Source organism: Cherax quadricarinatus, chromosome 5 (genome assembly GCF_038502225.1).
Source record: "Cherax quadricarinatus isolate ZL_2023a chromosome 5, ASM3850222v1, whole genome shotgun sequence".
NCBI classification, from domain to species: Eukaryota; Metazoa; Arthropoda; class Malacostraca; order Decapoda; family Parastacidae; genus Cherax; species Cherax quadricarinatus.
In genome coordinates, this window is record NC_091296.1 from 60,381,651 (window position 1) to 60,398,648 (window position 16,998).

Consider the following 16,998-nt stretch of genomic DNA (forward strand, 5'->3'; position numbering starts at 1 on the left):
TTTCCTTGCTGTCATCTGTGTAGGACCCATCTTGTTTAAGTAGGGGCCCAATACTGGACGTTGTTCTCGACTTTGATTTGGCATAGGAGAAGAAATACTTTGGGTTTCTTTTGATTTCATTTATGGCTTTTAGTTCTTCCTGCGATTCCTGACTCCTATAAGATTCCTTTAGCTTAAGTTCGATGCTTGCTATTTCTCTGACCAGTGTCTCCCTACGCATTTCAGATATATTGACCTCTTTTAGCCGCTCTGTTATTCTTTTCCATCGCCTGTAAAGGGAGCGCCTGTCTTTCTATTTTACATCTACTCCTCCTTTTTCTTAGAGGAATAAGCCTTGTGCATACATCGAGTGCCACCAAGTTAATCTGTTCTAGGCATAAGTTGGGGTCTGTGTTGCTTAGTATATCTTCCCAGCTTATATCGGTTAGGACTTGGTTTACTTGGTCCCATTTTATGTTTTTGTTATTGAAGTTGAATTTGGTGAATGCTCCCTCGTGACTAATCTCATTATGTCGGTCTGGGGCTCCACGCATACATGTCTGAACCTCAATTATGTTGTGATCTGAGTATATTGTTTTAAAATACAATATTTGTATTTTTTCTTTTATTGCCTTATCTGTCCTGTAGTGTGTAATACAAGCACTTTCATTTTGTCAAATTAGTTTATATATATGACAATGGCTCATGCAAATTTTCACATTTTGTAATCTTCACTTGTGAATGTCTTTTATCTACATTTGTATAGGCCCTCTGCTATATTTTTTTTAATATTCATCTCGTTATTTTTCCATATTCCATTTTCTAGTTTTTAATCAAAAGTTCTGGTTTAACCCTTTCAGGGTTGGTGCCATACTAGTACGGCTTGCACGCCAGGGTTGGTGCCGTACTAGTACGCATAAATTCTAGCTCCTTCAAATCTAGCGAGAGAAAGTTGGTAAGCCTACATATGAAAGAATGGGTCTATGTGGTCAGCGTGCGCAGTATAAAAAAAATCCTGCAGCACACAGTGCATAATGAGAAAAAAACTCCGACAGTGTTTTTGGTTTAAAACGACGACTTTGCAGTGTATTTTCGTGTGATATTTATGGTTTTATTCTAGTTTTCCTGGTCTCATTTTATAGAATGGAAGACACATTACGGAAATTGAGATGATTTTTAATTGGTTTCACGATCAAAAGTACCTTTAAATTGAGCTCAAAGTAGCAGAAATGTTCGATTTTTCCCAAAGTTCAAAAGTAAACAAAACATGCCATGCGTCCAATACACGTCAACTGGTAAGTCTAATATTCTTTCACAAGTGCGCTGATATTATTTATATCATTTCTACACCATTTCTACACTAATGCAGTAGTCTGCATAACAGTAAATCTTCTATTTTTTGTGAGAATAAAAATTCAAAGTGGAAAAGAAAAGAAATGTAACAGAGGCCTGGGGACGTGACTAATGAACAGAGGAAATGTTATTTTAGTGCCAGGAATGTCTTTCATGTTTATTCTGGACCCTATTGGGAAATTGGCATCTTTTGAAATTTGTGTGAAATTGGCAAAATTGCCAAATTCTGACCACTTTTTTGGATAGTTGAAATCGGTAAATGGGTGGTTTCTTGTACTCATTTGATAGGAAAAAATGGGGTTCTAGCAAAATAGTTATGATATTTGTCAACTGGTACATTGGAATTGGCCGAAAATAGTGCTCAAAGTGGGCGAAATCGCCGATGTGTAAACAACATCAAGACCGCTAACGTCGCGAGAGCATAATTCCGTAAGTTTTCCATCAAATTTCATACTTTTGGTGTCATTATGATTGGGAAAAGATTCTCTATCATTTCATAAGAAAAAATATTTTTTTTTTTTTTTCCAAAAATTTCCAACCCTAAGAACAAGTTTAGGAGAGGGCCTGCCGACCCTGAAAGGGTTAATATAAAATCACATTCAAGTTCAATTTTAGTTTCATTCCAGTTATAGATTTTCAGGATATTTAGGTTCCTAGAAGTGATGTTTTGGTTTTGAGGATCATCTGAGCAGTGATGTTAGCAACCTTCTTGCAAGTCAGTGACTGAATGAATGACAGGTCACCCTACCTCAGTGGGAGATGGCCTGAGTGTTTAAAGAAAAATTATATTTTTCTATTTCTTTGATTGAAGCTTTCCCTCACTGCCAGAAGAAAGTGCATCAATTAACCTGTGTAAAGATTTGGTACCTTTTAATTCAAGGATGTATTCGTATCTAAAGTTAATATGAGAATGAAGAGTATTTTCATTCAATATTTTGGATCTAGTACTTGGGAATTCTAGATGTAATTGGATTTTAGAAAAGCAGAATATTACTTGAATATTTATTAGTTATTTATGCTGAGATTCTTTAAAACACTTGACTGTCTATTTTTAATGCACCATTAATTTGCTGTCTGATATTCCAGGCTGTATTCAAGTTATCTTTTCTTCACCAAGAAAACAAGCTTATCTCCAGAAACCTTTGACAGGAATGTTAAAGACTCCATACAGAAATGGCAAGACTGTACCAGACAGTATTCTGACAGGACCTGTGCATATAACAAGACTTTGCAAAATAGCTTGGTAAGTATTTGCATGTCATTGAAGATTGATCTTGCACGTTGTGTATCAGCTTATGTGAAGACCTAGATTTTGTCTTGCTATGCTAATATGATTTGTGTGTGTGTTTAAATTTATAGTCAGCTTTTATGAAGTAATATAATATTTTGAAAATGGAAAAAAGGCTTCCAAAATTTTAATAGCATATACTATGAAGATCTTTTCATGTGTTGTTGAATTTTGGATGCATTATACTGTATAGTAAATAATCTGTTTATCTGGTGAGTGATTATTCTGCTTTGAACAATATTTGGCAGGCATATTCAGTCCTCCACCTAATCAGACGATACAAAAATTGTAAAAAAAAATAAAAAGTGATGATCAGGTGGCCTGGTGGCTATAGCTCTCACTTCACACACTGAGGGCCCGGGTTCAATCCCTGGCGGGTGGAAACATTTTGATGTGTTTCCTTACACCTGTTGTCATGTTCACCTAGCAGCAAATAGGTACCTGGGTATTAGTCGACTGGTGTGGGTTGCATCCTCATCCTGGGGGACAAGATTGAGGACCCCAATGGAAATAAGTTAGTCCTCAATGACGCACTGACTTTCTTGGGTTATCCTGGGCGGCTAACCCTCCAGGGTTAAAAATCCAAACAAAATCTTATCGCATTTTTTTACTCTCCTTTTTTTTTTTTTTTTTTTTTTATTATCACACTGGCCGATTCCCACCAAGGCAGGGTGGCCCGAAAAAGAAAAACTTTCACCATCATTCACTCCATCACTGTCTTGCCAGAAGGGTCCTTTACACTACAGTTTTTAAACTGCAACATTAACACCCCTCCTTCAGAGTGCAGGCACTGTACTTCCCATCTCCAGGACTCCAGTCCGGCCTGCCGGTTTCCCTGAATCCCTTCACAAATGTTACTTTGCTCACACTCCAACAGCACGTCAAGTATTAAAAACCATTTGTCTCCATTCACTCCTATCAAACACGCTCACGCATGCCTGCTGGAAGTCCAAGCCCCTCGCACACAAAACCTCCTTTACCCCCTCCCTCCAACCTTTCCTAGGCCGACCCCTACCCCGCCTTCCTTCCACTACAGACTGATACACTCTTGAAGTCATTCTGTTTCGCTCCATTCTCTCTACATGTCCGAACCACCTCAACAACCCTTCCTCAGCCCTCTGGACAACAGTTTTTTATTTTTACTTTTTTTTTTGTGTGTGCCTCCTTACCTTCCCAGGAGAGGCTGAATAAATGGTAATCTTAAGTGCAATATATAAATTTTCTTTAAAATTCATATAGATAAAGCCTTGCATGGAACAAAAGAATAAGTGCCCCTGTGTCAAAACACAGTTAGTGAACAAATAAATTCCTTAATGTAGATAAACTGTGCAGAGAACCGACAAGTTGATGAATTACACACGTGCAACACTTGGGTATCTTTATTGAGGAAACATTTCTCCATGCAGTGGCTTCATCAGTTCTAAACACAGGAATGGTGAAGATCAGAAGGAGTTTAAGGTAATCAGACCCTCAGCCTGGAGTCACTGTAATCAGTCTAATTCGTCAATTCCTTAATGTTTTATCTTTTTATAAATTATCATACTTCTATCTTCCATGCAGCTGGAGGTAAGAGTTGAAATAAGTATCAAAACTTTAACTGTCTCCATTCTTTAATTATTCTTTTCTGCTGTGCAATGCCTCAAATACCCTAGAGAATAGGATGTAATCAGGTTTGATCTGAGGAAGAGGAAAGTAATTATAATCTTTGAGATCAAGAGACCTTCACCAAGACCAAGCAACTTCCCACGAAGGTAATGTATATTTAGCTTATACATGTATATTACTGAATAATGTTGAAACCATTTTCTTCCTTTAACAGGGGGTACGTTTGCATAATGGTTTATATAGCCTATTTCTTCGTGACTGGTTGAAGGTATTCCACAAAGACCAGATTTTGGTACTGAGAATGGAAGATTATCACCAGAATGTAGCAGAAACTATCATTTCTATCTATCGCCACCTCGGTTTAAGTAAGTAAATTTAAAACTAATGATTTTCAGTATCTACTGTGTACATTTTTCATGGCATGCTTCCTTTGGGAATTTAATTCTCAAATATTAATTACAATAATCATTTTGATCCTTATTCAAGTTATTTTCTTTATGCCAAAGCCTATATGTTTTGTACACTGCTAAAGTCATTTGAATTGTGATATTTGCACATTGAGAATGACCAGTATTTAAAGAAATGTATTGAATATCTGTGTAGGGAATGTCAAGTATTATCAACACAACTCGGATGATTTTATCTTATCTAATCATTGCAGTTAATTTTTGAATTATGCTCCTGTATATAAATTATGCCGGGAGCAATGGGCTAGTAACCCCTTCTCTTGTAGACATTTACTAAAAAAGAGAAGAAGAAAAACTTTACAAAACCTGGATGCTTGAATGTGCGTGGATGTAGTGCGAATGACAATAAACAGACGATTGCTGATGTTATGAATAAAAAGAAGTTGGATGTCCTGGCCCTAAGCGAAACAAAGCTGAAGGGGGTAGGGGAGTTTCGGTGGGAGGAAATAAATGGGATTAAATCTGGAGTATCTGAGAGAGTTAGAGCTAAGGAAGGGGTAGCAGTAATGTTGAAGGATCAGTTATGGAAGGAGAAAAGAGAATATGAATGTGTAAATTCAAGAATTATGTGGATTAAAGTAAAGGTTGGATGCGAAAAGTGGGTCATAATAAGCGTGTATGCACCTGGAGAAGAGAGGAATGTAGAGGAGAGAGAGAGATTTTGGGAGATGTTAAGTGAATGTATAGGAGCCTTTGAACCAAGTGAGAGAGTAATTGTGGTAGGGGACCTGAATGCTAAAGTAGGAGAAACTTTTAGAGAGGGTGTGGTAGGTAAGTTTGGGGTGCCAGGTGTAAATGATAATGGGAGCCCTTTGATTGAACTTTGTATAGAAAGGGGTTTAGTTATAGGTAATACATATTTTAAGAAAAAGAGGATAATAAGTATACAAGATATGATGTAGGGCGAAATGACAGTAGTCTGTTGGATTATGTATTGGTAGATAAAAGACTGTTGAGTAGACTTCAGGATGTACATGTTTATAGAGGGGCCATAGATATATCAGATCACTTTTTAGTTGTAGCTACACTGAGAGTAAAAGGTAGATGGGATACAAGGAGAATAGAAGCATCAGGGAAGAGAGAGGTGAAGGCTTATAAACTAAAAGAGGAGGCAGTTAGGGTAAGATATAAACAGCTATTGGAGGATAGATGGGCAAATGAGAGCATAGGCAATGGGGTCGAAGAGGTATGGGGTAGGTTTAAAAATGTAGTGTTAGTGTTCAGCAGAAGTTTGTGGTTACAGGAAAGTGGGTGCAGGAGGGAAGAGGAGCGATTGGTGGAATGATGATGTAAAGAGAGTAGTAAGGGAGAAAAAGTTAGCATATGAGAAGTTTTTACAAATTAGAAGTGATGCAAGGAGGGAAGAGTATATGGAGAAAGAGAGAGGTTAAGAGAGTGGTGAAGCAATGTAAAAAGAGAGCAAATGAGAGAGTGAGTGAGACGTTATCAACAAATTTTGTTGAAAATAAGAAAAAGTTTTGGAGTGAGATTAACAAGTTAAGGAAGCCTAGAGAACAAATGGATTTGTCAGTTAAAAATAGGAGAGGAGAGTTATTAAATGGAGAGTTAGAGGTATTGGGAAGATGGAGGGAATATTTTGAGGAATTGTTAAATGTTGATGAAGATAGGGAAGTTGTGATTTCGTGTATAGGGCAAGGAGGAATAACATCTTGTAGGAGTGAGGAAGAGCCAGTTGTGAGTGTGGGGGAAGTTCGTGAGGCAGTAGGTAAAATGAAAGGGGGTAAGGCAGCCGGAATTGATGGGATAAAGATAGAAATGTTAAAAGCAGGCGGGGATATAGTTTTGGAGTGGTTGGTGCAATTATTTAATAAATGTATGGAAGAGGGTAAGGTACCTAGGGATTGGCAGAGAGCATGCATAGTTCCTTTGTGTAAAGGCAAAGGGGACAAAAGAGTGCAAAAATTATAGGGGGATAAGTCTGTTGAGTATACCTGGTAAAGTGTATGGTAGAGTTATTATTGAAAGAATTAAGAGTAAGACGAAGAATAGGATAGCAGATGAACAAGGAGGCTTTAGGAAAGGTAGGGGGTGTGTGGACCAGGTGTTTACAGTGAAACATATAAGTGAACAGTATTTAGATTAGGCTAAAGAGGTTTTTGTGGCATTTATGGATTTGGAAAAGGCATATGACAGGGTGGATAAGGGGGCAATGTGGCAGATGTTGCAAGTGTATGGTGTAGGAGGTAGGTTACTGAAAGCAGTGAAGAGTTTTTACGAGGATAGTGAGGCTCAAGTTAGAGTATGTAGGAAAGAGGGAGATTATTTCCCAGTAAAAGTAGGCCTTAGACAAGGATGTGTGATGTCACCATGGTTGTTTAATATATTTATAGATGGGGTTGTAAGAGAAGTAAATGCGAGGGTCTTGGCAAGAGGCGTGGAGTTAAAAGATAAAGAATCACACATAAAGTGGGAGTTGTCACAGTTGCTCTTTGCTGATGACACTGTGCTCTTGGGAGATTCTGAAGAGAAGTTACAGAGATTGGTGGATGAATTTGGTAGGGTGTGCAAAAGAAGAAAATTAAAAGTGAATACATACAGGAAAGAGTAAGGTTATGAAGATAAAAAGATTAGGTGATGAAAGATTGGATATCAGATTGGAGGGAGAGAGTATGGAGGAGGTGAATGTATTCAGATATTTGGGAGTGGACGTGTTAGCGGATGGGTCTATGAAAGATGAGGTGAATCATAGAATTGATGAGGGGAAAAGGGTGAGTGGTGCACTTAGGAGTCTGTGGAGACAAAGAACTTTGTCCTTGGAGGCAAAGAGGGGAATGTATGAGAGTATAGTTTTACCAACGCTCTTATATGGGTGTGAAGCATGGGTGATGAATGTTGTAGCGAGGAGAAGGCTGGAGGCAGTGGAGATGTCATGTCTGAGGGCAATGTGTGGTGTGAATATAATGCAGAGAATTCGTAGTTTGGAAGTTAGGAGGAGGTGCGGGATTACCAAAACTTGTCCAGAGGGCTGAGGAAGGGTTGTTGAGGTGGTTCGGACATGTAGAGAGAATGGAGCAAAACAGAATGACTTCAAGAGTGTATCAGTCTGTAGTGGAAGGAAGGCGGGGTAGGGGTCGGCCTAGGAAAGGTTGGAGGGAGGGGGTAAAGGAGGTTTTGTGTGTGAGGGGCTTGGACTTCCAGCAGGCATGCGTGAGCGTGTTTGATAGGAGTGAATGGAGACAAATGGTTTTTAATACTTGACGTGCTGTTGGAGTGTGAGCAAAGTAACATTTATGAAGGGATTCGGGAAAACTGGCAGGCCGGACTCGAGCCCTGGAGATGGGAAGTGCAGTGCCTGCACTCTGAAGGAGGAGTGTTAACGTTGCAGTTTAAAAACTGTAGTGTAAAGCACCCTTCTGGCAAGACAGTGATGGAGTGAATGATGGTGAAAATTTTTCTTTTTCGGGCCACCCTGCCTTGGTGGGAATCAGCCAGTGTGTTAATAAAAAAAAAATAATACATAAATTATTACATTCATGAGGGTTGTGCTAAACCAGTAGGCTCACATAGCATCTGAAGAATAGGAGGCAATCAAGTTTAATCTAGAGACAGTGATCAAGAGCCTGTCAGCAGCATCAAAGTGCACTCCTTGAAAGGTGCAGTATATGAAGCAGCTCTTCAATGCCTCAGAGCAATTTAAGAAAATAATAGTCTAGCAAAATAAAGAGCACCCGTACATTAACATGCTACAGTGGTTCCCCGAGTTTCGAACTTTCTTCGTTCCAGAAGGCTGTTCGAGTGCCGCTACTGAATGAATTTGTTCGCATAAGGAATGTAAATTAGATTAGTCAGTTTCAGATCCCCAAAAATACCCTTGCAAATGCACTTACAATAATAAACTTGCATAATTGGTTGAGTTGGGAGCAGTTCAAAACTTGGGGTACCATTGTACAAATAAAAGTGCATTTAAGATATCATGTCTGATATCTAATGTCTTAACCATAATTAAAAATTTGGGTCACTAGTGTTTTGGAAACTTTAAATGTCCTACACTGTCTTAAAAAAGTTTTCCTACAGGGGCATTAACTGAGGAAGAAGAGAAGGTGGTGAACATGGCTCCAGTTCTCAACAAGAATTGGAAGAAGCCCACAATTGGAAAGATGCTGGAATCATCTGAAAAAATTCTCAAAGAATTTTACAAACCATACAACAGAGATTTGGCTGATCTTTTAAAAGATTCAAGATATGAATGGGAAGATATTTATTTAAAGGTACGTATGCATATGGTAGGGTTATTATTGAAAGAATTAGAGGCAAAACAGAATGTAGGATTATGGATGACTAAGGAGGTTTTAGAGTGGGTAGGGGATGTGTAGATCAAGTGTTTATATTGAAGCATATATGTGAACAATATTTAGATAAAGGTAGGGAAGTTTTCATTGCATTTATGGATTTAGAAAAAGCATATGATAGTGGATAGGGGAGCAATGTGGCAGATGTTGCAAGTATATGGAATAGGTGGTAAGTTACTAAATGCTGTAAAGAGTTTCTATGAGGATAGTAAGGCTCAGGTTAGGGTGTGTAGAAGAGAGGGAGACTACCTCCCGGTAAAAGTAGGTCTTAGGCAGGGATGTGTAATGTCACCATGGTTGTTTAACCCTCTCAGGGTCGAGAGGCCCTCTCCTAAACTTGTTCTTGGGGTCGAAAATTTTTTGGAAAAAAAAAATTATTTTTTCTTATGAAATGATAGAGAATCTTTTCCCGATCATAATGACACCAAAAGTATGAAATTTGATGGAAAACTTACGGAATTATGCTCTCGTGAAGTTAGTCTTGCCGATGTTTACGCATCGGCTATTCCGCCCACTTTGAGCCCTATTTTTGGCCAATTCCTGTGCACTAGTCGACAAACATCATATTTATTTCGCTAGAACTCCATTGTTTCTATCAAATGAGTACAAGAAACCACCCATTTACCATTTTCAACTATCCAATAAAGTGGTTAGAAATTGGCAATTTTGCCAATTTCACACAAATTTCAGATGATGCCAATTTCCAAATAGGGTCCAGAATAAACAAGAAAGACATTCCTGGCACTAAAATAAGAAGTTCTCTGTTTGTTAGTCATGTCCCCAGGCCCCTCTTATATTTCTTTTGCTTTCCACTTTGAATTTTTATTCTTACAAAAAATAGAAGATTTACTGTTATGCAGACTACTGCATTAGTGTAGAAATGGTATAAATAATATCAGCACACTTGTGAAAGAATATTAGATTCATCAGTTGACGTGTATTGGACGCTTGGCATGATTTGTTTACTTTTGAACTTTGGTAAAAATCGAACATTTCTGCTACTTTGAGCTCAATTTCAAGGTACTTTTCACTGTGAAACCAGTCAAAATCATCTCAATTTCTGTAATATGTCTTCCATTCTGTAAAATGAGACCAGGAAAACTAGAATACACCCATAAATACCATACAGAAATGCAGTGCAAATTCGCTGTTTTAATCCAAAAACACGGTCAAAGTTTTTTTTTCTCATTACGCACTGTGTGCTGCAGGATTTTTTTTATACTGACCACATAGACCCATTCTTTCATATGTAGGCCTACCAGCTTTCTCTCGCTAGATTTGAAGGCGCTAGAATTTAGGTGTACTAGTACGTCAATAACCCTGGTGCGTAAGCCGTACTAGTACGTCAAAAACTCTGAAAGGGTTAATATATTTATAGATGGGGTTGTAAAAGAAGTAAATGCTAGGGTGTTGGGGAGTGGGTTTAAATTATGGGGAATCAAATACAAAATGGGAATTGACAGCTACTTTTTGCTGATGATACTGTGCTTATGGGACATTCTAAAGAAAAGTTGCAAAGGTTAGTGGATGAGTTTGGGAGTGTGTGTAAAGGTAGAAAGTTGAAAGTGAACATAGAAAAGAGTAAGGTGATGAGGGTATCAAATGATTTAGATAAAGAAAAATTGGATATCAAATTGGAGAGGAGTATGGAAGAAGTGAATGTTTTCGGATATTTGGGAGTTGACGTGTCAGTGGATGGATTTATGAAGGATGAGGTTAATCGTAGAATTGATGAAGGAAAAACGGTGAGTGGTGCATTGAGATATATGTGGAGACAAAAAAACATTATCTGTGGAGGCAAAGAAGGGAATGTATGAAAGTACAGTGGACCCCCGGATAACGATCAGCTCCCAACTTGACCAATTATGTAAGTTTATTTTTGTAAGTGCTTTTGTAGGTGTATTTTTAGGGGTCTGAAATGGATTAATCTAATTCACAATATTTCTTATGGGAACAAATTCGGTCTATAACGGCACCCAAACAGACTTCTGGATTGAAATAATATCGTTATGCGGGGGTCCACTGTATAGTGGTACCAACACACTTATGGTTGTGAGGCTTGGGTTGTAAATGCTGCAGCGAGGAGGCAGTTGGAGGCGGTGGAGATGTCCTGTCTAAGGGCAATGTGTGGTGTAAATATTATGCAGAGAATTCGGAGTGTGGAAATTAGAAGGTGTGGAGTTAATAAAAGTATGAGTCAGAGGGCTGAAGAGGGGTTGTTGAGATGGTTTGGTCATTTAGAGAGAATGGATGAAAGTAGAATGGCATGGAGAGCGTATAAATCTGTAGAGGAAGGAAGGCAGGGTAGGGGTTGTCCTCGAAAAGGTTGGAGGGAGGGGGTAAAGGAGGTTTTGTGGGGAAGGGACTTGGACCTGACGAGCTGTTGGAGTGTGAGCAGGGTAATATTTAGTGAAGGGATTCAGGGAAACCGGTTATTTTTATATAGCCGGACTTGAATACTGGAAATGGGAAGTACAATGCCTGCTCTTTAAAGGAGGGGTTTGGGATATTGGCAGTTTGGAGGGATATGTTGTATATCTTTATACATGTATGCTTCTAAACTGTTGTGTTCTGGGCACCTTTGCAAAAACAGTGATTATGTATGAGTGAGGTGACAGTGTTGAATGATGATGAAGGTATTTTCTTTCTTTTTGGGTCACCCTACCTAGGTAGGAGATGGCCAACTTGTTAAAAAAAAAAAAAATGCTTATAATCAGAATTTTTTGTACACTGCACTTTAAATAAATATAATTGCCTCCTCAGGCTTTATGTAAAGCCTTTATTTTAAATTGTTGTTATCCAACAATTTGTTCTCCCTTTTCCCCCTTTCCTCTTTCCTTTTTTGTCTTTCTTCTGCCGTGTGTTTCTGTTCCTTCATTATTTATTTCATCACTTCCCCTCACCTCTGTGCACTTGCTCTCTCTCTGTGGGCACCTAGCTCCTTTGCAGTGCTCCCCTTTCTTTGTATTTGACTGGCTCCTCCTTTACTACTACTACTACTACTCCTACTACTACTACTCCTCCTACTACTACTCCTACTACTACTACTCCTCCTACTACTACTACTCCTCCTACTACTACTACTATTCCTCCTCCTCCTCTTCCTCTTCCTCCTCTTCCTCTTCCTCCTCTTCCTCTTCCTCCTCCTCCTCCATAGCTGTCGTGCTCCACTTCTGGTTAGTGTGACTTTGTAAATGGTCCAAGTCGGACCGAAACGTCCTCGTAAGCTCCTCTCTTCTATGTGCGGGTTATTTGTGTATCGTTCCAGTCACGGTATTGTGCCTTTTTTTTTGTTATTTAGTAGATTCTCATAATGGGGAAATGCTAAACCAGTATGGGTCATGCAGCACTAAGTGATTGGGAAGCAGATGATTTTAATCCAAGAAAGGGCACTTGTAGATTCATGGGGAAGTGTTTAACCCATGAGGATCATAGCACATACATGGGAAATTGGGGATAATCATGTTTGATCCAAGAAGAGGGAAGGGTAGCTTTAGTTCCTTGGATCAGTAGTCCTTCACTAGGATTAAGCCATTTATCTTGAGGGGCATACAAAATAGAATAATGTAGTTTATTACTCTTTCACTGTCTCTTGTAGATCTGTGTTATGAGCTCAGCTTCCTCAGATAAGCTGCGAGTGGTAAATTTTAGCCTAGATATGAGAGAATTGGTCTATGCAGTGAATGTGTACAGTATAAAAAGAAAATCCTGCTGCAAGTGGTTCTGACCTTGTTTGGTTTCAAATAGTAAATTTGAGGTGTTTTCTAGAATGGTTTTCATGGTTTTATTGGCTGTTTCTTAGAAGATATGCTATTTATATGGAGATTATTATGGTTGGTTTCAGGACAAAGCAGCTTTAAATTAGTTTCAAATTAGTGGAAATATTCATTTTTTGCCAATTTTCCTGTGGATGGAAAATGGAAGGTAAGTGTAATATAGGAGAGGCCTAGGAATGTATTAATGAACAGAAGAAAGTGACTGGAATGTCTACACTGTATATTTTGATATTTGTTTTTAAAATTAATTTTTTTTTTTTTTTTGTGTAAAATTGGTCAGTTTACAAACTTATGTACACTATAGGGTAGAGCTGCTAGTTGAATGGATGGTTTCTTGTGCTCAGTTGAGAGGACGGAAGGCATATTAACGAAATAACTAAGAATTTGATCGAATGATCAGTGGAATTGGCTTAAAATAGGATTCGGTGTTGACAAAATCGCCAGCGAGTAAATTGCACCTAGACCACTAACTTTGAGCCTGTGTAATTCTATAAGTTTTCCATCAAATTTCATACTTTTGGTGCCATTACCTCCAGGAAAAGTTTCTGTATCATTACACAATTTTTTTTTTAAATGTGCACGCACAGCCATTTTTATTTTAGGGGTCCTGACAGTGAAAGGGTTAAGGATCGATATACTTTGACTTTCAGTGCTGAAGTAATACTACATAGTATATTTCTATTAGTGTATACGTAAAGGATTCCTCTAAAAAATTTCAAGTACGAAACCAGTATACAGTAGATCACCAATTAGAATTTAATTAGACTCCACGAGATTATTTTAGCATAACTAAGAAATTGTAGATGGAAAAATACAGCATGGAAAAAAAAAGTCAGTGTTGAATGCTGAAGAGTGGGAAAAGATGAGATGGGGCCATGGTAGTACATGCTATGAATTTTTTCCCTCAAATGTTGCAGTCTGTGAACCCAAATGTCAATACAGTGGACCCCAGCATAACGATTACCTCCGAATGTGACCAATTATGTAAGTGTATTTATGTAAGTGCGTTTGTACGTGTATGTTTGGGGGTCTGAAATGGACTAATCTACTTCACAATATTTCTTATGGGAACAAATTCGGTCAGTACTGGCACCTGAACATACTTCTGGAGTGAAAAAATATCGTTAACCGGGGGTCCACTTTATTGTGTTTAACCCACTTGATGTAATCAATGGATTGAGGAGTTAAGACTTGGATGCCACTATGCATGAAAGGTAATGAAAAACTCAATGGCAGTAGATGAGAACTAAGACTGGAGTGCCAGAGTTCTAGCATAACTTTCTTCAGATGCATTTGCATACATAAGTGGCACGTAAGAAAGTGCCCCATTAAACTCTAAATGCAAGTTGGGGTCAGTTATTGGCAGCTGTGGAGAATTTCTCTGGCATTTCCTCAGTAAGTGGTCAAGAAAATTGACCGACAAGTGGTGACACGTGAGGGCTTTCAAGATATGCATGAAGTCATTGAAGATGATGCATCTGCAGAAGAAATGCTGGAGGACCTTAATTCCTAGTTAGGAGAGAGATAAAAGAACATAAGGATGAAGAATAACTAAAATAAACACTTAACACTGCAGGGATTACTTAAGTGATACCATATAATTGTTAGCTTTGTAGACTTTCATTGAGAAGAATCCTGACATGTCTAGAGGCAGAGCTTTGAAGCAGGATCTGGAGCAGGTGATGATGCCTTACCAAGTGTATAAAGTACAGCTGGGAAAAACAAGGTGCACACAATACATGACCACTACTGACAACTCTGCATCAACATAAGCACAAGAAGTACAACCATCCTCCTCAGACCCACATGAACCTTCTCCAGAAACTTCTATATGAACATTATTATATTGGGGGGGCACTAAACCCATAGGATTATACAGCACATGTGGGGGGGGGGACAGGAAGGTATTCAGGCTCAGTTCAGGGAACCGGAGCACAGATCCATTTCTCTAGATCAAGAGCCCCTCGTCAGCATCAAGGAACCTCCCTTGAGGGGTCTATATGAACAAGTAACAGCAATCTCAATATAAGGTAAGAAAAGGTTTGTAATTTTTAATGCTTTACAATATTTAAAAAAAAATTGGCTTGGCTTTTTAGGTCTCTGGAGCATAACCCAAATTTTCAAATGTTTTCTTCAGATTAGTTAGCACTAAATTAGAATGAACTCCAATTTTCAGAAGTGTAATTTATTCTGATTGACAGTCAACATTATTACACATTTCCAGACTCGCAGTATTCATATTCTGCTATTATTATATTGACAGGGAAGTGTTTACCCTTAATGGTTGTACAATGCCTGATCATGGGAGGTACTCAGATTTGATACAAGTAAAGGGAGGGGGAAACTCCAGTTCCTTAGATAAAGCCCAGCTGTTTATGAATATTTGTTACTTAAGAAAGGATAGAGTACACAAGTACTACACACCCTACTGTACATGTATTATTATTTGAAGAAATTATAAACCTGTAGGGTCATGCAGTATCTGGGGAATAAACAATCAACTTCAGTCCAAGGAAAGATCCAATTCCTTGGATAGTCCTCCCTTGCATGTACATGTAGAGTAACTGTATGGAGTTACTGTATTGTATCCATACAGTACAATAATTACTTAAGTCACCCTGCCTCGGTGGGATACCGCCTAGTCGTTGGAAAAAAAAAAAACACCTGTCTTTCATTATTGAAGGTACTGCATAATGCAAGCAGCCAAATATGCCATGTTTGATAAAACTATAATGTTCACAGACTGATTCTAGGCAATATTCGCTGTATAGCCCTTGTGGCTTGGCGCTTTTTTGATTATAATAATAATTTAGGCAATATTGATTTTTTTTATTTTCAGAGTGAAGAACTGAATGCTAGCCATCTTACAGCATCTTCGTATGCCTAGGGCACAGTGCCCATGTTTCCTGGATGAGAACTTGTGCTGACTGCATTTTCAGAAGGAATATTTAAGACTTGTATTTTCAAAATTTTAAATATAAAACTTATCTGAAACTTTGTCAGTGTGAATGCTATAAAGTTCATATCTAATACAGAAAAATTATAATGTAGCAACTAGTGTGCTGAATAAGAGCACCTTAGTCTCTACGGAAATAGGTACCCACATTTTCACACTGAAATCAAATTTTTTTTTTAAACTTTCATAACTTAAAAATGTAGAAAATTTATTTGTTCCTATTTATTATGAAATAATAGTCTGTTGAAATTCAGAATTCTTGTTTCAATAAGTGATTTATTTTCTGTTTAAGAGTGTGATTAAATTTTTTTTGTTCTTCATAATAATGTATTATTATTATTGCTTTTGTTTACATATGGCACCTTTTATTAATTTTTAATAATGTAATATTGTTATAGAAAAACTGTTAAATGAAAACAAAAGTGTGAAATCTTACATTTTCCACACCAGTGTTTAATGCAGGTTCAACATTATATCCAAGAAGGTAAACTGAATCTTAGTTGTTATTCCATGTATCCATTCAATAGTAGAAAATTATTTAAAAAATATAAAGTGAATTGACAGTTTCTTCATTATAACAATGATCATGTCCTCTTCAAGGGGGGCTCCTTGGCGTGGTGAAGAGGCTCTTGGTCCGAGGAATTAGACCTATCGGTCTTCTTCCTCAGACCGAACCTAATTACCCCCCAATCTCCCCTCCCCTATCCCATCCTCCCCATCCTCCCCTTTTTCCTTTCCTCCTCCTCCTCCCCACTCCTCCCTTTTGCCCTTCCTCTTTTTGTCCTTTGGGATTTCTCCCACAGGCGCGCTAGTTCCTAGGTAGGAGAAAGGACACCGGGGTCCATCCCATTCCGTTGAGGTTTCTTGGCGGTGGCGTAGTTTGCCGTGGAATCTGGATTGCCTAGGGATGTCCCGATCCCTCTCCGGTATCCCGGAGTAGCTTTGGGTGTCTTTTGGGCGACGGGTGTAGCTCTGGAAGCCACCTTTCGGATTCCGGGGGTGGTGGCTGAAGGAGGTATGCTTTGTGGCGGATATCCGGCCGCCCTCTCTTTTGTCCACCGAGGTAGCTCGGCAGATGTGAGGTTGCTATCCCAGATTGCTGGTTTACTGGCATGAAGGGTAGGGTATGGCACGGGTTCCATGCTGCATCTGCGCTACTAGCGGTGTCGAGTCCTCTTGGGCGCGGAGGGAGATTTCTGGCCCTTTCATCCCTCCTAGGAACTATCCCTCCCCGGTCCCCCCTTTTTTTTTCTTTTTTTTATTT

General features: G+C 38.6%; 1 protein-coding gene across 7 annotated transcripts in view; it reads left to right on the forward strand.

Annotated features, from left to right (window-relative positions):
• LOC128685066 (carbohydrate sulfotransferase 15) overlaps nucleotides 1–16,270 on the forward strand; it is a 92,529-nt gene extending 76,259 nt beyond the window's left edge. For all 7 annotated transcript variants that reach the window (XM_053771532.2, XM_053771526.2, XM_053771528.2 and 4 more), the window contains 4 exons: nucleotides 2,419–2,575; nucleotides 4,440–4,590; nucleotides 8,728–8,921; nucleotides 15,618–16,270. In XM_053771532.2, the coding sequence (XP_053627507.2) occupies nucleotides 2,419–2,575; nucleotides 4,440–4,590; nucleotides 8,728–8,921; nucleotides 15,618–15,665 (550 nt within the window). In that variant the 3' untranslated portion in view covers nucleotides 15,666–16,270. The remainder of the gene's footprint in view (nucleotides 1–2,418; nucleotides 2,576–4,439; nucleotides 4,591–8,727; nucleotides 8,922–15,617) is intronic.
• The last annotated feature ends 728 nt before the right edge of the window (nucleotides 16,271–16,998 follow it).